The sequence below is a fragment of the Onychostruthus taczanowskii genome, unplaced genomic scaffold (assembly GCF_017590055.1).
Source record: "Onychostruthus taczanowskii isolate IOZ18803 unplaced genomic scaffold, ASM1759005v1 scaffold9, whole genome shotgun sequence".
Taxonomy (NCBI): Eukaryota; Metazoa; Chordata; class Aves; order Passeriformes; family Passeridae; genus Onychostruthus; species Onychostruthus taczanowskii.
This window is the reverse complement of record NW_024506993.1, coordinates 4,008,871-4,029,951: the sequence shown is the minus strand read 5'-3', so window position 1 is coordinate 4,029,951 and position 21,081 is coordinate 4,008,871. Positions and strand designations below refer to the sequence as shown.

The 21,081-nt window shown below is 42.6% G+C and overlaps 1 protein-coding gene across 1 annotated transcript in view; it reads right to left on the bottom strand.

Moving 5' to 3' along the window:
• FOXP1 (forkhead box P1) overlaps positions 1 to 21,081 on the bottom strand; it is a 376,461-nt gene that overhangs the window by 158,405 nt on the left and 196,975 nt on the right. Inside the window, exon 4 of the mRNA XM_041425693.1 lies at positions 3,719 to 3,900. Within this exon, the coding sequence (XP_041281627.1) occupies positions 3,719 to 3,889 (171 nt within the window). The 5' untranslated portion in view covers positions 3,890 to 3,900. The remainder of the gene's footprint in view (positions 1 to 3,718; positions 3,901 to 21,081) is intronic.

The window sequence follows — 21,081 nt, the reverse complement described above, 5'->3', positions numbered from 1 at the left end:
AGTCTTGTTTCACTGCTAATAACGTGAAGAACACTTTAATGAATAGTCCTGAGGATAAAAATAAAATGCAATAAATAATATTTATTTTATAAGCTTTAAAAAAAATAAAAAAGAAGTGTCTAGGACTGAGGCATCAAACCTTCTATTTGAGTAGATGTCAGAAACCACTGAAGCAACTACAGCTGTGATCATGAACATTAAAAGGCAGTTTGTCCCTATGAGTCTTTATTTATTACTGCTTGGTAGGCAGGAGTCACCCCATCATTACATCCCTTCTGCCCAAGCTTCCCTCACCCAGCCTGACCTTCAGCTTGTGGGTCACTCCAACACCCATTCTGCACCTCCCAGATGTTTTTCATGATGCCTCAGAGCCAAGAGATGTTGCCAGACTCTGCCTGGTACTCTGTTCCCAGGTTTTCTGTTCTGCCTCTTGGTGCTGCCTCCGTAGGCATTCTGGGACAAAGCTCCTGAGCCCCACTACCTGACCCCACATCAAACCCCAGCTTCCTCTCTTTAGGAAGTACAATGATCCAGGTAACCTTCATCCATGCCCCAGACTTTATAAGCAGGTCACCAAATCCCTGCCCATTCCACCACATCCTGACACTCATTGCCATGAGATGCTGACCTGTGGCACCCATGGAGTCAGCAGCAGTGGGAAGGCCACCTCTCCCACCCCCAGCAGGTGCCAAAATATGAGAAAGCGTTCTCTTTCCCTTATGCTTTGGTTCTAAGGGTGACTTCTACATGCATTTCCACTTTTACCCAACTCTTCCACAGACATAGCGTCCCTGAAGAGTCACTTGCATTGCTTTGCCTTTCTTACTTCACTAACATAAACATCAGTTGGAGTTACTTGGCTTTATTATAAATAGCAGAACTCATCCCCACATTTGCTACTCCCAGCTTAACAGTACATTTTATGGGATTGCTAATGCTAAAATAATTGAGCATCACATCACTCTCTGTCTCCTTGCATAGCAGAATCACCCTTACATGACATGGGAAGCATAAAACTTGTCCTACAAGTCCTCCCTGTACTCACAGCAAGAGTGATCACACCATACACTTCTCCTGCAAACACATGAACATCTGTGGCGCTCCATATTTTTCCATGGTAAAATATTTACAAGTCTACAAACCCATTAAAACTTCCGAAAAAACCCTTCAAGTATTTCTGTTTTCCTCTCTCATACTAACAAAGCTATTAGTCCTAATCAATTCATAAATGTCACCAAAAATGTGACCCTAAATTCAGCACAGATGCTTTCACAAGACATTGTACAGGCAGGTTTCACTGTTCTGCCATGCTCATCATAGGAACATACAACTAACCACAGCAGCAAAGCTCAAACTACCCACCACTGATTTTTTTTTTTTTTTCCCAGACAAAACAAGTGCCAGGTGGCATAAATGAAAAGATTTGAATGAAATGCTCTTAAGAAATAGCTGTTTAATTCAGAACTCATTCATTTGTATTGAAGGAGTGTTTTGTAGAACGCATTCTGTTAAGTGACCTGAGAGCATATGTTGTATACGGAGAAACATCTAAACATTATGCTCCATGTTGTATGTGTATCTGTAAATGCTTGCATTAGCTGTCTGAAAACAACGGGGTTTTCTTCTTTTCAGCGTTTAAAAATGTTTTCCAAACACCAAGGTTGATATTTTTATGCTAGCTCTGATTACCCTCTTATTGTTATCAGGATTGGGTTTGTTGGTCGTTTTTTTATTTAATAACTGTTTTAAACTTTGCAATCAACTTGCTTTATAAGAGATAAACTCCATGGAGAAGTTAGTCATCAAAACCAATTAACAGCAGAATTCAAACACAGAACATAAAGGTCTTTGAAGAACTTGGAGAAAAGCAAGATCCCCAACCACATTCACTGTACTGGCAGAGGATAAATAAACTCCAAGCTAAAATCTGAGCTGTGTGAAAGCAATCCTGAGCCTGGCAATCCCATCCCCAGCCCCAAGCACTCGGGTCTGTGCCGGGCACTGTTTGGGGAGGGCTGCAGGACTGGGAATGAATGGGTACCACTCCTCAGCTGACCAAATGGGTGGCTGAATGACACCAGCCATTACATGGTGGGGTGACAACATTATCTGAGACATTCTGAGCTCTTAGGATGGCTACCAGCATGACACCAGCCATTACATGGTGGGGTGACAACATTATCTGAGACATCCTGAGCTCTTGGGATGGCTACCAGCCTCGGGATGGCTGTGGAGAAGCCCTGGCACAGGGTTAGTTCGTGGTGGAGGAGCAGAGGTCTGAGCCATTCTGGTCCCCGGTGTGCACATGTCTGCATGATCCCCCCTCCCTGTTTCTCCCTGCACAAAGCCTCACTGGAAAATTCCATAGTGCTCCTATGGAAAACACAGTGTAATTAACTCATTTTGATACTAAGCCTTTTTTAAGATGAGACCTTTGTGTTGAACATATTTTACTCCTCTTCTACTGTCCTATATTAATCAAAGCTGTAACCCCTGTTGTCTTTGCACTACGAATCAGAATGTGCCCCTGGCAAAGAATGAGGGAAAAGTCAACAGGAATTAAGTTTCAGTGCAACTGTTTACTCAACTGTGGCCTGCAGTTATTGAAATTTTATCCATGGTTTTGTGTGACTACTGCAGTAATGAATTCAGCATGGCTGTGATTTTCTCACTGATGGTATTCTCACTTCAAGTAAAAACCTGTAGGACGAAATGATTGAAACAACCAAAGTCTTTGCATTTAGTATCATCCATTTTTCTGACTTGTTTAATTATGGCAGCTTTCTGTCTTAGGTTGGCAAATGGGGTGCCCCGCTCCTCCTCAAGCCTTCACTTTGCTTTGTTTTTGAGCACATGTTTTTTCTTCTCCACAACAACCTGCTAAAAAGATCACTGTACACTTAGGGGAGTCTTAACCAGCTGCCAATCGCTTATTTAAAAGGTTTTAAGAATCCTTATTGCATTAGAGAAAGTGAGGGTTAGGCGTGAGTGTATTCACCATGGCTCTGCTGCAGCCTTTGTTCCCAAACACATTAATGATACATGCCCAGCACTTTGGTATAAAATTTCCTCAGAGGGCCTCAGAATTTTATCAGGGAAAAGAAAAAGCCAAACCGTATTATGCAGATAATTTACACTGGTGAATTTGGTCACTTCCCAGAAAATACACTAATTAAAATACCAAGGCAAAACACACGATTTGGTTCTGATTCTTCTGAGTTGAGGAACACTGACATGGATGTATTTATTTATTTATTCTGACGTTTTGCGCAGCAGATACCTCTGCAGCCTTCCTCACTAATAGAAAACATTCTGTTGATAGAGGTTGCTAGGTTATATTAAAATTTGTTGCAAAAACAAAACTTAACGTTAGCGTATTTTCCACCCAGTGAAATATTTTGGAAACCAGTTATTTGTATACAGCAGTTCACCCAATCGCTGCCACCAGACTCAACACATTCAGGCAACGGAAGCAAGCCCTGATCTTTGGGTGTTTCCAGGGAATGATTACAAAAAGGAGCCCCGGAAGAGAAGTCCAAGGTTTCCCTTTACACTAACTACTGACTGCAATCCCCTACGGGCAAAAACCACACAGAATGTCACAGGCGAGTCCTAAAAGCATCCTCTGCCTGGCAAGTACAAAGAGCTTGGGAGTGGGGGGGTTAAATGCTTCATGCTTTTCCTGTAGGTAGGAAACTTGTAATGCATCTTACAGTACCTGCTGTTGCTGGAGATGTGCTAAATCTGCAGCCCCAATTTCAACGGAAGGTGTCTCGCCGTTTGATCTCACTTCCCGCAGGCTGCACTCTAGTAAATGGTTGCCACCGCTCGCTCCATTCTGAATGGCTGAACCGTTACTTTTTGTCTCAGTCCCAGATTCTTGCATCATGACTCAAAAACCTGAAATAATTTAGGGGAGGGGAGGGGGGAGAAAAAAAAAAAAAAAAAGCAGCTGTTAAAACAGTTGCTGTATATAAGGAGACATGCCCTGTTTTAAATCCTGCCAAAACTGTAAACATATGTCATTTTCCTTCATACGATTTATCTTTCATTAATGGTTCATGCTACTAGTTTATGTTTATTTATCCGTTGGTACAGCTATAATTTTAGTAAGTTAGTTCTCTTCTAAATATAGTATTATTTGCTCAACATCTTTTTTCCCTTAGAGAAAAAAAAATATTTTTGAACGAACACACAGAATCCATAATTAAATTTCTCTAGTTACATCTGGATGCTTTCCTTTGAAACGGATGAGTCATTCTTGGCAACATATGATGGACAATATCAAAAATGTGATATATGCTGTGTAGGGGCATGGAGGTGAAGCAGAGCATTCGTTATTTTGGTACATACCACGATAGTGCCAAATTAGCACCTTTTATTACTCTGAAGCAATTTAGTCTTAATCTGGGATGTGCTGAACCATCATCACTTTTCATTTCAGGAGAACTGCTACAAATGCTCACAGAATTACTCTTGTTGGCCAAGTTTTTGGCTATGTATTTGGATGCTCTTATGGCATTACAGTGAGGAGCCTCCTGTGTTATTTTGCTGAACATCATCTCAGCAGCCACAGCTCCCTGCAGCCAGCCCTCTCTACTGATTCTTGGTGTCAGCCTGTCCCTGGGTGCTTGACACTCTGTGCTCACCAAGCCTATCAGTGGGTCACAAGCCTTCAATGAGGATGAGGATGAGTACCCACCTCCTCACCCCAGAACCCCTGGGATTGACACACCCTCAGGATCAAACATCAGCACTGGTGCACAAGACTCCCCACACAGAGCACATATGCCAGTTTTCAACTGCAAACCACTACCTCGGAGATCGTAACTTATGACGACTTGTTTTAAAAGTATTTCTACCTGCAAAGCCCCAGCTTCCAGGATTTAAATACCATTAACCTGTCTGGCTTCCACCAGCCCATCCCTCCTCTCCTGCTCACCCAGGGGAGATGGGTATGGAAAGCCAAGGTGAGTGTCCCAAACACGCTGCCAGCCCCACACTAACAACATGGACATGTGAGCCAAGGAAGATGTTTTATCTTCAAGGAAGAACCCGTCTGAATTCAGTAAACCAAGCACATGGATGGTAGCAGGATAGATTCAAACATTCTGATTACATTTAAATACATCTCAGCTGGTCTATGGAAACTTCTTTCAATCTGTTTTGTTAAATCTTCAAATTATGCCAGGGGACAAAAGGGCTTGGAGACTCATTACAAAGCTTCTGTCAACTCCTCTGTAAAAGCTCCAGAGATCTAAACAAACCTACAGCTTTCCCAACACCACTAGGAAATGCTTTTGGATTTTAACATGATCCTGCTCTGATAGACACCAAGTATGGTGTGTTTTTCATTTTCAGCACTGTAAGGAAAGCCCATAAGCATGATAAGGTCTAAATAAGTGTTTACATCTAACAGGCAAGGCTGCATTACACACCAGGCAGCGACTGCAAGGCACAGGTTGCTTTGGAAGAAGACACAGGAGTGAGAATCCACACACAGCTCCCAAGTCACTCAAAGATATACCAGCAATTTTCATATGCTACATTGCTAAAAAAAAGGATTTACCTCTTTTACCCCATGACAAATCAAAAAGAAAGAACTGATGTCATTGTTTTCTGCTTCCACCCAAATTTGGAGTCAGGTCTCAACTAGAGAAAATGGAGCACTACATTAATTTACCCCAGCAGCAGATGAAGACAATGATGATGACCAGGAAAAATTGGGTTAGAGGGTTAAACTCAGTAAAGAAGTACATCTCATTTTCCAGCACTTCTGATGCAACAAATGGAAAGTTAGAACCTGGATAAACAAGCAGTAGGGTCAGAGGAAGCACTAGCAAAGCTCTGACAGGAGCAAGAAGAATGTGCAGCAGTGAGGAGCAGATCCATCACTGCCTGATCACGATTTGTTGGCTTGCCCTTCTGAGCGAAATATCTCCAGGACACAGAAAATAATTCACAAGCAAACTGGTCAAGAAATTATTTATTGTCTCTAGGACTGCAAAATGGTCCTGGAAAGAAAAAACGGTAGAAATTGCAAGAATTTTTCTAACCTATAGGACTAAGAAAAAGATGGATTATTTATTGTATTTGGTTAGAAAAAGATCATAGTTCTTGAAAACTTTTACCATGACAAATTTCATGCTCTGTTTTACCTTTTGAAAAACCCCAGCAAGCTACCAGCTCAGGTGCACAGGGGCCATGGCCCCTCTACTGGTTGAGACCACCCTACAGATCCCAGCAGAACTGGCAGCAGCTACCAAAGAAATTAAGCTGGAAAAGAGAGTTTGCTAAGGGACCATGCTTAAACTTTCAAAAATTACTTTAAAAGCAGAAATTAACATCTTTAAGCAATTTTAAAAAAAAACCCACCAATTTACAAGCAGTCAACTTCTATGTAACTTAAACTAGATGCCTGTACAAAACAAAAGCACTTTGTTAAAATACCTCCGATAGAAAACTGGTATCTCAAGGGGAAAAAAAAGATAAAACTGTTTATTTCATCACTGAAGTCAAATGTGAGTTGACATGAATAATCACAGTTTGGTTTGATCATTAAGTGTCATGTCATGAAAAATCAACCTGTGAGAGCTTTCTGCAAGAATGATTATTATTTGTCTTTTTGAGCACACCTAAATGAGCTGAGGTGATCGTACACCGAGGATGGCTGAGATAATTGTCTCTTCCCAGCACAGAGGAGATGAACTTACAGGAGCCTATTACTGAAGTTTGTCATTCAAAATTGTGAAAGAAAAATGCAAAGCAAGGTTGACTTTATGCAACATAATTAGGTTCTGTGGGAACTGAAATGAAACTCCAGGTGAAGTATCACAAACCGTGATTCTGGTCTGAATACAACCAACACCGTGCTGGAGAAGCTGCTATGCATAATGATTTATTATAAGAAATAATAATACTCCACAACTACTTCCATGACAAGCAGAAAACCTGGTTCTGACTTAAGAAATTTAATGGCAGAAGAGCCCATGTCTATCTCATGTGTTCTAGAAAGCAGAATGATACTCTTATCAATTCTGCAAAGAAAAATGCCCTTTTAGCGCTTAAAATATGTGGGTTATTACCAGTGTATTTTTCTTTTTTCTATATAGAGAAAAATTCCATGACATTTCATGTTATGAGGGATACAGAATGACTCTGAATTATTAAAGGGGACACAGATGTTTTTCCCTTATGAAGGGGCCAAAGCTAGGCTGCAGTACCAACATCAGCTTGTGAAACTTTATCCTGAAATCAAGGAGCACATAATAAAAGAACTGTTCTGAATTCATGTAGGTTTGGTTTAAAAAATTTCAGAAGAGTGATCAGTTTCTTCAGATTCCCATTTTAACTGGCACAGAACTTTTTCTAGCTTTGATGCACAGTCAAACACAAAGTCAAAGCCCTACAGCTGGGCCCATCTCTTTGGTGAATATGTTATGTTTAAGGTAATGGAGCAAAATTTCAGTGAAGCGAAATCTAAAGAAGGCACACTGTCAACAGGAGGACAAGAGGTAATCATCTTCCAGATTACGTGGAGAAAAGCAGGGGACAACTAATTTCTTAAGGACAGGGTCAAATTTGAGAAAGCACAGGTCAGATGTGAACTTTGCCTGAATCAAAATAATCTTTCTGATTACTCCAGTTTAGGGGAGGGGAGGGGGGAGAAAAAACCAAAAAACAAAAACCAAAAAAAAAAAAAAAAACAAAACAAAAAAAAAAAAAAAAAAAACAAAACACAAAAAAAAACAAAAAACAAACCAAAAAAACAAACAAACCTAAAGGAATCCTAATTCTGAAAAAGTTCTTTGCTAATGCATTAAAAAGGCATCCATAAAGTCCATAACAGTGCCAAGACCAGATGCTGCTGATACACCTCTCAGCTCCACTGGCCTATTAAGATGAGCAAGGTTAAGCATGGAGATTAGTAGGCAGGAGGTGGGCGCTGAAGTGTGCCACTGCTGCAATTCTGCTACCAGTATAGTTTCTGAAGACTAAGCAGCATTGTTTAATGTCAGCATGAGGGAGGATTTACTGACTGAAGCACCTGTCAGAATAAGGACCCACTCCAAGTCTGAAAAACTAAGGGACTGATATTCAGATGTCTCTAGATGCTTCACCATACACGGAGGCATCTGGTGAGGCATTTTTAAGATTCCTCAATAAGCACCAATCTATATCTTTAAGCATATCATCACCTTTAAAAAAACATCCCTGGGGTCTTCTGCCCTTAAAATCCCTGTTTAAATATGCTTCCAGACTTAACATGGACTACAGATTCACATTGTAGCCTGTGTGTTTCAAAGTTTCTTTGAGGTCCATGATTATATTTCAGATGTTAGTACTTGGAGGTGTTTACAAATACATATACACATATAAAGATCATTAGGCATTTATATCCCCTGGGATCAGTGCTAGAGCAAAAATGTTGTCATAATACAAACCTTCTTTGCCACATTTGTGAAAGATTTTAAGCTAACAAAAAGTTCAGTCTTTATTCCAGGGCAGTTAATTAAGGTTGACCAAGTCAGGCAGAAGTAAATTAACTTGGCTGATCAATTATTTATATGAAGCAGAATAAATGCCCTTAAAGAACTTGGCCCAGCCATGAAAGGACATGTAAATTAAACACAACACAGGTTTATAAAATGTGTTTCTACTTTTATAGGCAGAAGAGTCAATGCTAAAATCAGTTTTAAGTGAGTGATCAAATCACACGATCTACCCAAAATTCTCAAGCACACATTCTATCCATACGTGCACGGTTTATAAATAAAAGTTCTACCTATTTGTCACAAGCAGCTCCCCAAAACAGGCTCAGGAATAATTTTAGAGCATTTATCCGTGTAATTATTAAAAACAAAACAAAACCAAAAAGCCCAAACACGGTTTGGAAGAATTCCACGACAACGTAACGCCGCAAAGACAGGATTTTACCTCTTGAAAACGAAACGCGCTCCGGAGTGCGACCAGCAAGGAACACGGAGAGCAGGAGCAAAGCTGCTGCCTCCCCACAGCACAGGGACAAACACCCTGCAGCACCAGCCTGTGATCCGACACGAGAACCCCAAGAGCTCTCCCAGGAGACCCCCGCCCCACTCACAGGTGGTGTCTTTTAGTCCTGGTATCTTTGGAGCAAATACCCTGCCACGGAAAGCACCCCAGGCTCCACATCCCACTACCAGTAGTGAATTTTTCCAGGAACATGTTTTGATGTCCCCCAGCTGATGCCAAAACACCCATCTCCTCCAGCTGACACCCCGTGCCTAGGCTGGCGAGGCAGCCAGCAGCACCATCCCACTATCCATGAGTTCAGTAAAAGAAAAAGGATTCACTAGTGGAAATTAAAAGCCTTGTGTAAGGTAAGGCTTGATGTGCCGTGGGGGAAGGCGTACAGATGTTCAGCTGCTCATTTACTAAATTACACCATGTCACAATTAACTGTGAATCAGCCAGCTTCACATGAGCAGCTCAAGGGCTGCCACCATGCTAAGTGCAGAAATAACGCCGGGGAGGGAAGTCCAAACTAGCCAGGTGGACCAGATGACTTCTCTTTGCCTGTGTTTGTGGTTAGCACGACTATTAGAGAGAGCTATCCCAACATATGGCATGATTTAACTAAATCAGATCATGCTGAACTCACCAGCCTTTCTCAACTTACAAACCCCTCCGCTCTCGTCATTGCAGATGGGTGAACACCCGTCATGCTTTTAGAGTTTTCAGTAGCCGTCATTTATCCTGCTGACAGGGTGTATTTTAGGTATAATTATGTACTAACTAACTATAGATCAACTGTCAGTACATTAGGGTACTTTTTGGATAAAACTTCATGCTTACCCCTTCGAAGGCCACTCGCCTACACACTACTGGTGGTTGCTGAATTGTGCAGGAGTAGGAGAAAGGAGAAGGGGATTCAAAGTGCAATTAAGGATCATCTTTAGGAATCAACCAAAATAGTAGCAAACAGAGCAAATCAGGCTTTGCTGTCCTAAAAAGTGATGCTGAGTCACGTCTGACAGCGGGGTTTGGAGGAGGAGAGGCAAACCTGGAGCAAGGCAAGGGAAGGAACGCGCACGGGATGTGTGGAAAGAGGAAACAAAGAGACAGCGACGAGGTGAAATCCTTTGATATTTCCTCAGCTTAAAGAGGTAATTCAATGCATTAAAATGGATCCTTGAAATTTCAAAGGATGAAACTCGCACAACAAAGATTGTCGAGAGTGCTATTTTCTAGGATTAGAACAAAAACGTATTGGGATTTGCTATATGATCTTACATCGCCGAGCAAGACTGTACACTTGCTGTTATGCAAGCACCATCTTCCAATAGAGAATTTTCATAATTATAACAGAAAGGCGTAAATTTTCTAATGCATGGCAGTTCAAAAAGTAATCAAGAGAATGAGCCTGAGGGCTATTTTAATGTATGCAAAGCTAGTGACCCACAGTAAATGGGAGGTAGGCTTCAATGAATGCAAAGTAATGCACACATACTAAAGACCTGGTCTGATGAGGGACGGCTAAAATTAACACCCAATTAATTTCCGAATTGACAAACAAATGAAAGCCATAAATCTACTTTCTCATTAATTTTCTTGTGGTATAATTTAAAGCAGTAATATGAGGGCAAAAACTGAGCATTATCCATCATAAATATCAAAAAAGATAGCACTGTAACACCATAAATTATGCATATTACCTGTTGTTAAAAATGATTAATGTATTATCAACTTTATCGTGCACTGTATATGTCTAGACATATCTAAAATCTGAAATTTCATTTAGCGCTTAGGAAATAAAGGGTCCAGAAGAAATGGGATTACCCTCAGCATATCGTTGGCTCTGCCTCCTGATGCTCTCACTTTGGCTGGACTCATCCCAAGCCTTGGGCCAGTGGAACTTGAGCACATGGCAGAGGTGATGTTCTGGCCTCCCCAGGAAGGGAAACAAATCACACTGCTCCTGGAGCATCCCTGTGGGCCACAGCCCTGGCACCTGTTTTACACAGGGCTGCTCCCCCTCCCTGCCCTGCTGATGCTGGGGTAGAGCTACATGGTGATGCAGAGCCATAGAAAGGAGACAGAAGTAAAAGCAAGGAGCAGGAAAATGTGAAGCTGTATCTAAATTCAGTGAATGAAAAGCCCATGCTTTCCAAAACTGGTGGAGTACAACACTTTGCCAACAGAAGAACACAGGTTGCCCAGCCTCCTCGCTGTGAGTCACCATGGTCACTAGCCTGGCTTTTTGCCATCTATTATGCATTTATGTCCTCTTGCCACCCTCAAATCTCCTGAATGGCAGCTCCTGTCTAGAAGCAGACTGCTACAATTTTTAACTTATTTAACTATATGCAATGACACAACCTCTTTCACTGTTGGGGTGCATGGCTCACACTGCCTGGGTCCCTTCTTTCCAGCAACACTGCGTTATCATCCGGGCCACAGCAGCCTGAAATCATTTGGAGGCAGCTCAGTGAAAGGCTGACTGATGCTCTGTAGGAGCTGAAATTTAAGACTGTTGCGGTGAGGAGAAGGGAAGGGGAATCAGGAGCCTAATCCCACTTGTGCCACACTGACTTATTGTGAAATCATGGTCAAACAACTTCAGTTGTCAGAGAACCAGTCCGGGCAGTTACCCCTAAGGAAGTCTCTTCTGCTGAGGGTGTTTCTGACCACAATCAGTAAGAACAGAGATCGAGCAATCCAAGAAGAATTAACTGAAGCAGACATTAAAAAGTTTGCCATTTGCTCTATTCAAAAGAGCTAGAGTTGGTCCCCATGAAAAACCAGGGCACTAAAAGATACCAAGCTGTGAAGACAACAGGTCTCACTCCCTTCCATGAGGTAACACCCAAAGCATTAGACAGACAATGAACAATCCAACATTCCTCAAAGTAGATTTTTGCATTCTCCCTTCATTTTACGCATGCACACAGAAGTTACTCCCAGTCTCACCTTGGATAAATACACCCCTTTTGCAAAGCCAGCTCTATCTCAATCTATGCCTCTCAGCTTGACAGCTATTAAATCCATATTCAGCAAGAAGCTCATGCCATAGATGCATAAAAGCTCCAGAGCTGGGCCACTTCCAAGTGACTGGCAAATATGATGTAATCATTTACATACCATCATCGGCAGAGTGAGGTTCCTTCCTCTCTCTTGGGGAGAGCTGTCTTTCAGCCGTGAGCTTGACAGAAATCATCCTTACCATCACCAGGATCATAGTTTATTTGGAAGAAAAGAAATGGCGAGTGGCCAAAAAAAGCCCCAAGCCAAACCAGAAGCCATAGTTCACTGTACCATGCGAATCCATGACTGCTACCACAGGGACACGAGCACCTTGGCACCAGAGGAGTGACTCCTCCAGAAGGAAGGTCACCAGTGCAGCATGGTGAGGTGCAGAGTCCCCTCGGTGCTGTCCCCGTGGTCGGTGTCCCTGGGGAGGTACCCACCTGCTCATCCCAGCCCAGGCATCACAGCAGTGTGGGGCTCCCTGCCGCTCCGTGCAGAACAGGAACAGAAACTGCAGAGCTGTTCTCACAGCCAGGACTTATTTGTTTGCATGCACACTGCTCTGAGCTTGCATCACAAACTCTTGCAGTCTGCCTCACAGAAAAACAGGTGACTGTTCAACCAAATAAAAGACCAAAGTTGCATTTAGTAAATACAGTCAGTTTGTGCCAGACAGCAGCAGCACTGCTCCAACAAGATAACATGAAACCTCGTACCAAGTGCTGGCTGTAGATGAATTAGACTCCCACCCTCCATGCACATCTCCATTAAAGCATATCTGAACTCTCTAGCAGCCTCCAGAAGCCAAAAAAAAAACACCTCAAAGCCAGGTGCAACTCTAACAATTCTGCACAATGCCATTTTCACTTCAAATGTTTCATTCATGGCAGTAACAAGAGTCAATTAATGACCAGCTTGTCCACTTACACACTTCAGGTACCTCCTGCTCCCCTCCAGTCCTGACACTGAGCAGCCCAAAGGAGCAGTATGTTTGGATCACTGATGCAAACTAGGAAATACAGGAGATTACATTTTTATGTATATTTTTTTGCTTTCTCTTCCAAGGGACGAAGAGGACAATTATTTCATTTTATCCTTTCCGTGAGTGTGTATCCAAGATATCTTAATAAATGAATTCACATAGAAAGGAACAGACAACCCCTTCACATTTTAACAAATGAATTCAGATATACAGAAATAGACAACACCTTCACACAGAAAGAGTTAACATTTCTTCCTCAAGGTCACTCAAAGAGGGTTTACTCCCTTTGTGTGAAAAGCCCTAGCCATTTACTGTTAGTGCTAACAGGTCCTGCCTGGCATTTGAAATCCAAGCCCCACTCAGAAACAATAACAAACAGTAATTTTGAAAAACAAAGATGGTGTGAGCAAGTTTTTCTTGCTCATTTTCAAAACAACCCAAAAGCAACAACTACCAGGATGGCTCTCTCTAATTAGGACTCCCAGAAACCAAAGAACAAACAGGCAGCACAGAGAAATTAGCAGATGTAAATGCAGTTTTCCAGTTATAAAAAGAAGAAAAGCAGCTCCGTCATCTCACTCGCAGGAGGAGGAGCAACAAAGCGCGTTTTTAAATTTGGTATTTTCTCTCCTTTCAAACAGCTCTGCTTCTAAAACAGATTTTCCTCAGATCTCCTCAGAAGTAAAGCTGAAAGCTTTGCCTTTTCCAACCCCATCGAGGGCACATGCATCAATTAAAATCCAACATGAGAGAAGAGAGAAACCGAAAAGCCCCCGACCAAATGCTGACATAGAACACAAGGCCGTACTTTTGGGGTGATTACCTGGTTCATAGCCCTATACCTTTATCCTAGACCTTCTACCTCCTTGTTTGCTCCATGCAGAATTTTCTAGCCATCAGCCGTCTACCGCTGTGCTAGTCGTCTTGCAGGAGTGCTCTCTCCCTTCTGAAAAAAGCAAACAACTGGATAGATATCATTACACTAAGGAAATCTCTTGGAAAAACCAAACAACTTGCTAATCTTTCTAGCCCCTTCACCCAAGTTAAAGATAAGCAAAGCAAACCAAAGTGAGTTTCAGCCACATTCCAGGGACAAGCTCCCCTTTTTCTCCTTTATCAAAATCCCAGCATTTAAAGGTTTTTTCCAGACCTTGCAGGATAAACTGCTGCTCACACCCGCAAACAAAGCAATATTTGTTTAATAACTGATTGCTGCCATGGGTACAGTAAACAAGGGGCCCAGCATTTGTGTTTATGAACAAACACATCATCTTGCAAGAGCAATTTAACATTAACCAGGTGGAATAATCAACAGATTTCATAGGTGACACTCGGGGCAGGACTAATGTAAACAGAGTAGGGAGGAGAAAGGGGCCACTCTTAGGGAATCAAGGTTGAGGCAAATGCATTACAGAGTAAACAGCTGGGAAGAACTCAAGACAAACAAATAGTCATTCTTCTGACATTTCGAGAAGCAGAAAGGTTGTACGTTACATGCATCAGCTGCTGACCACCATGAAATCAAACCAGTTGGGGACCAGGCCTTCTTGTTTACACAGTGCCATGTTTGCTTATAAACAACAATTTGCTGTTACCAACCTCGCATTACTCATTGCATAAACGAGCAGATCAAGTGAAATCCTGTTAACTCTTCTGTGGATTGAGGGTTTTTTCCTCCCCTTCAACAACAACAAACAAAAAAGCCTTTGCAGTCTTGCTGTGCAACCTCAAGACAACAGGCAGCAGGGGAAAATACAGAGCTGTGCATCTGTTCTGATAAAGGGGAAAGAAAGGAGTTGAAAACACTTGAAAGTGTTTCACAAAACAAGATTTACCGGCCAAACCACTGATGTGAAAGATCCATTTGCATTAGAAAAAAAACCCAACAATTGAAAACCCAGAAAAACAACAACTGCAAAAAAGGTGGGGTACAAAATTTTCGTTTCACTCCTAGAACAAACAAGCAAAACAGCAGCTTTTGACACAGCCCAACCAGCCCAACACAACCATGGACACGAGTCATTTACACACACCCCCATGGCCGTGCCAGAGCCCTGCAGCAGCAACGAAGCCACGGTTAAGCCCTCTTCCCCCTCCTTTCTCTTTTCCACCCTCAGCTCCCTTGCCTCTGCCTCCCATCACCATTCTCTGATCTTTGTAGATCTCCCCAGCTCCTCTTTTTTAACCCAGAAGCCCCTTGGATGTCTTTTAGCAACCAAAACCTCACCTGCCCCCAACCCAACATCCCTCTCTTGGCCCCGAGGTTTTGTGACTTTAGTCCTCAAGGTGCTCAGGACACCCAAATCCCCTGGGTTTGCCACCTTCCAAAAGCCTTTCCTTCCCCATCTCTCATCCCTGTAACACTCATGAAATTTCCTATGGCAGCATTCCTCCAGGGAGGTTTCTCTAAGTTGTCTATCCTGAACACAAATTTCAGGAAAGATCTGAAGCACAGGGAGAGAAGATGGATGGTCCTAATGGTAGAGGTTAATCCAGGGCTCTGGGTTACATTCCTGCCCTGACACAATCGCTGCATGGGACCTCCATGGGTCTCTTCATCCCTCTCCTATGTAAAATAAGCTCTTTAGGTTGTTGCACCAGTCAGGTGGGGTTAGTGGATGTAGTTGTGGGCTATACCACGGGTCCTTTTTCCTCCCAGCTGCACCACTGTCCCTCCCTGATTCACCCCTACCTTCTGATGAGCACCAGCACCACCGCCAAGCACTGAGGAAAATCATCCCAGTCTCAAATCTATGAAGCATCCAAGGTCACAGCTGGCCCTGGCACTAATCTCCCCTCCCTTGCCATTTCATGTGCAAACAGCATGATGGCCAGAAGCCTCCCCCCTCATCATTTTTTTACAAGTTTTAGAATATTTGTTACTTTTTTTCACAGCACAATCCTGGACATCCACAGCTGGCCAAGAACCTCCGTTTTCTTTTTCAGAAAATGTTTAGCCTTTTGTTGTAGTAAAAAAAAAAAAAAAAAGGAAAGAAAAAAAAGGTTCAAAACCATGAAATCAGTACAACCTACTAATAAGACAAGTATTTAAATAAAACCCAAATGCAGTATTGTTCAGGCAACTGCCTATTTTTTAATACATCAGGTTGACAGCATAATAGCAGGCAGGATGAAAGGTGCGACTCGAGGACGGGGTTGGCGTCCGCACACCAGGAAAACAGAAGTGCTGCCCCATTTCCTGTGCTGCAGCAGAGTATTTCTGATGTCTGGGGCTGCCGGGGACTTTAACTCTGAATTAATGATTACACACAATACCCTCCTTTCTCCCCTCCCTGCAGGACAGCGAGGGCCAGCCTCACCGAATGACTGTGGGCAGGCAGGCACGGGTCACGGGGGATTTAGATATTTCACAGCACCTTCAAAAATTTAGACACTGCAACCTGAAGGCTTCTGAAAACATCAAGCTTCACATAAAAGTCCTGATATTTCCCTACTTGAGACAACTGCTCTCACCTCAGCCGCGCTGCCTGTTCCACGCTCCTTTTCCAGCACGTAAAATCACAGTTTATTCAGTACAAAGTAACTACACTATGATAAAAACTATAAGCATATCATTCAAATGCTTTATTGGTCAAATAGATGGATGCTTTTATTAGTCCAACCTTTTTTGTAATGGAGTGCCACTGATGACCCAGTGTTAGCCTCATTCCCTGCTATTAATCACACTTCTAAGAGCTCATTTTGCTTTAAAATCTTAAGAAATTGCTATAATTTAAAGACATGGTGTCTACATAATGGGAAATGCTTCACAGATTGTATCATTCCATATAACACAGAATTTTTATGGCAATGCTGACCACGATACCAAGGTATTACAAAACTTGAATATAATATTTTTTATACAGAAAATCTAAATGTAAACTTCCTTTTGCATTTGTGGTTTGCCACATTCATAATGTTTTAATCACAGCCTTTTGGGAGTTGCAGTTTTCAACTGCATGTGGCTTACATAGATTAACACTACAAAAACACTCCCTGAACAAATATAAACAGAACAAAACAAAATTAAATGAAAATTAAATAAAATACAAGGACGGACCATGAGAGAAAGACTGTTCAAGCTAAACTTTTACAATTTTCACACAAGGCATTTTATCCTTTTGTCGACTATATTATCCCCTTCCCTTTTTGCACAGGGAAAACGGATGATGTTTACTGTGAAAAACTTTTACGACAAAGTGGAAGCATCTTACAAATTTACCTACACAGAGAATTAAATTAATATAATGATGGTCCTAACCCATATTATTAAAATGTACTTCGCAAAATGTTTTGACAATGTTGACTGCTGCAGGAGGGAAAACACATTTAAGACAATTTCAGCCAAATGCAGAAGCAGAAGCCTTTCATTTTTCAAATGCAAAGTAAAAAGCATCTTTAAACATCTTCTCATGAAAGAAAATGCAGTGCAATTATGTTATATGGCACACACAAAAGCATGTTCTTTTCCTCAGTTCTCTAACAAGATATTAGTACCTCCTGGCCTTAGGAATATTATGTGTAAATCACATCATATTCATAGTGTCTGAATTAATTACAATAGGAGCTGGAGAGAAATGTTAACTTTCCAGGTTGTTGCTAAGGATTAGCCCTTGTTTACAATTCTGTATTTATAGAACAAGAAAAATTTGTCAAATGAAGGGCAAAGAGGAAAGCAAGAACACAAATTTAGCTTTGATTTCAAAACAAATCAGATCTTGCAACCATTCCCTGAGAAGAAAACCACAGTTTTTAATGTGAAGATGCAAATGAGCCTCAGAATATAAAAATGTTTTATAATTCTGTGCATTCAACACTACTAGATGTTATTTAAAGAATTTAAGTTAACATTTCTCATCCTCGCACAGCAAGTCCAAGATGCTGCAAACAGCATCTATTTAAAATGGATCGTGTTGCTGTGGGGCACAGGGTAGCTCAGGAGGCTGATGCAGAAGGGAGCAGGGCATTTGGCCCCCTGGCACCAGACTGGGATTTGTGGACTACTCCAAAGGGGTTAATAAGGCAGTGGGCAGGAGGAACAAGCCCCTTGCCTTGAACAAGCAGCAGACTGGCTACATGGAGATGTGCAGATCCATCCCGAGGGAAAGTCAGGACTCTCAAAACAAAGGACACGAGCGTCTTCCCAAATGCAGTGAATCTTATGAGGTGAACAAACACCTTAAGAGGAAAGGCACTCAGGAACCTGAGAAAGGTTCTTCATGCTAAACATGGTATTTCTGGTGAGCCCTGTGAGGCTGGATGGCTGAAGACTCAAAATCTGTGGGATGGGGTCCCAGCGAGCAGGGAGCCAAAGCTCTGCAGGGACTTGCAGGTCTCAGGAACCTCGGCAGAACTGGCCAGGGAAGTTTGTACTGCTCCCTATTCTGAGGATAAAGAAAGCACTTCGGCCTCCAGCACTTTCATTTCTTTGCACAAACAAAGGCACACCCACTGTAATTAAATTGCAAAACCTTTTTCATTAGGTTTTCCTTGTTTTCACACACTTCAAGCCTTTCGAGACCTGCAGTCCCTCTCATGCTCCCATCAGTGTGTGCCTCCTGTGTGGAAAACTAAGCAAGGACTCTTTAGCTGTTTCAGTCTATGGAGAAACAAATGGAAAAATGCTTTTTCCCCTTAAAAAAATCTCTGTAGCCACCAACTTCTGAGCAGGGTGACTTGCAAAAACACTGGGTATCCACAACGGAGAGCATCTAACCCCCCGCAAGAATCAGGCCCATAACACAATATAAAAAAATGCACTTAGCTAAGCTTTTGTGGAAACACAGATGGACTCTTTGCCTTGCCCTGTCCAAGGGCTGTGGTTCTCAGATTACAGCAAGGACAGCACAACGCATCAGGGAAGCCAAATGTGTCTGTGCACACTGGTGTGTGAGCTAACACACAAACACACACACTATCCAAGCACCCAAAACGCCAGTTCACATCAGTCAGAACAGAGTAAGCAGGACAGAAGAGGTGCCTCCATCCCCAGGTTTTTTTTTCATGTTTTCTTTCCCAGGAACAGCTCCAGTCTCGGTCCAGAGCAAGGATTCCACCCCATCACACTTCAGTACAGGAGATGTGTACATGCAGCACATGTTCCTCAACAGCCACACACATGGATCCCAAGCACCCAAAAATACAGTTTGTCCTCTCCACACTGGCCCAATAGAGAAGCGGGAAAAGAAGCGTGATTTTTTTTTCACCTCAAAATTTCATCCTGTGCCTGAGAAAACTCCCTAAAAAAGCTCTGTCGAAACCAATTTGTTTCTAACTCCCCCAAAAAAGCACATATGCCTACTTTTGAGTCAGGATGCAGGAAACCAAGTTCTTAATCCCTCTTCTGCATTCACCCATGGCTAAAGAGCAATGCCCACCTCCAATCCACCATCAGCCATGGCTGGGAGAGGGAGAGGCAACAGCAGGGAGGATTTGCAGGACACATGAGCCTCTCCAGCTTGCCTTGGCCAATAACAGTGAACAATCCTGAGCACTCCTGTGGCTGCCCATACCTTTTTCATGCACGATGCCAATGCAACAGAAAGCCTCCCAACAAACAGCACTGTGGCCCCATGACCTCTCCAGAACCAGCTGTTCAGCCCTGGGCTGGGAGGGTCCTTCACAAGCTCTGCCAAGTTTGGCAGAGGTTGCTCTGTGCTCCAGGAAATGGCCTTTCTGGTGCTGAACCCCTGGCAGCATGTGGAGGCCGTTTGCAACCAGAAATGAGTGTTTAATGTTCAAAATCTGCACTGAAGACACTGTCTGAACATCTCCAGCCGCATGCAGGTGCATGGTCCCACAGATGTGCTGGCTCCTGAACACTGTGGAGCTAAGGCATGTGGCTTCCTGCTCCAAGGGCTTGTGAAAGAGAAGGAGACACTCTATTTACAGCCTATTCCAGACAAGACTATTCAATGTCAGGATGTACCATAAGAGGGTAATTTGCACCCTAAACTGGATTGTACGATACCGCAGTCACAGACCGTATGATCTCTTCCTTTGGATTAAAACTGTTTGCACAAGTCAAAGCAGAACAAGGAGAGTAACAAAACATACAGTGTATTTTGTTCCCCACTGCAGCCACATATTTCAACTGCCTCAGCCGAATTCTTAGAGTAAACACAGCTTTAAAAGAAAATAACTTGAATAAAGAGCTTCTGGAAAGTTCTGACTGATTATGCATGCAAGAATTCTGCTACTGCTTCCTCCCATCATCTGAAAAATAAACCAAACACCCAACTTCCACAACTATCTACAAAAGTGCTATTTTTCTGAAACATGTTACAATACTATCTGAGGTCTGCAAGTTATAATGAATGCATCTTGTTTCGCAAAATACACAGAGGAGCTCAATTAAATGAACAACTGTAAAGGAAACAGAGCTGATAAAGGAATTAATGCTCTGTGTGCCAGATCATAACATAACATCTAGGATAACAATGCCATGTCAAACATGCAACCACTGAAGACTTTAAAAAAATGAAATAACAAACTTAAACCCCAAAATATTTCAGCACACAAAATGAGGATGTGCAAAAGCTATTTTCAATAATTGGGAGGGGAGCATGGGCAGCAACAAATGGATCTCTTGCAGCCGTTCCTTCAAGACTTACTAAATACATAAAAAGACGGATTGTTTTGTAAACGACCACCTGCTCTGCTGGCGATCCGCTCCTTCCTCATTGCCCAACCTGCGTTTTTCCAAAGACCACGCTAACCCAATTTCCCATCCGCCAAGGCATGGCTGAAATTACTTCTCAAGTCTGAGTCTGCAGCTCGGTCTCCTTTCTCTCCTTCCCTTCCTGCTTGCCTGTGCCGCTCGGGCTGCCCACACGCTGGAAGGGAGCCGCCAGCCCCGGTGCCTGCTCCGGCTGTCGGCACACACGACACCAGTGGGAGCACAGATTAGAGCTCAGCCGGAAGGGAGACAGTCAGGGTTCTGCAAAACCTCGCACGTCGGCTTTTCTCCTTTCGCAGTTGGCGTGTGAACTTGTAACTCGGAAATTGCAAGTTCCCACCAATTTTTTTGGCAACTCGAACGTAATTTTTAGGAAAACATAGTATGTGGCTTCTGGCACGCGGAACTGCGC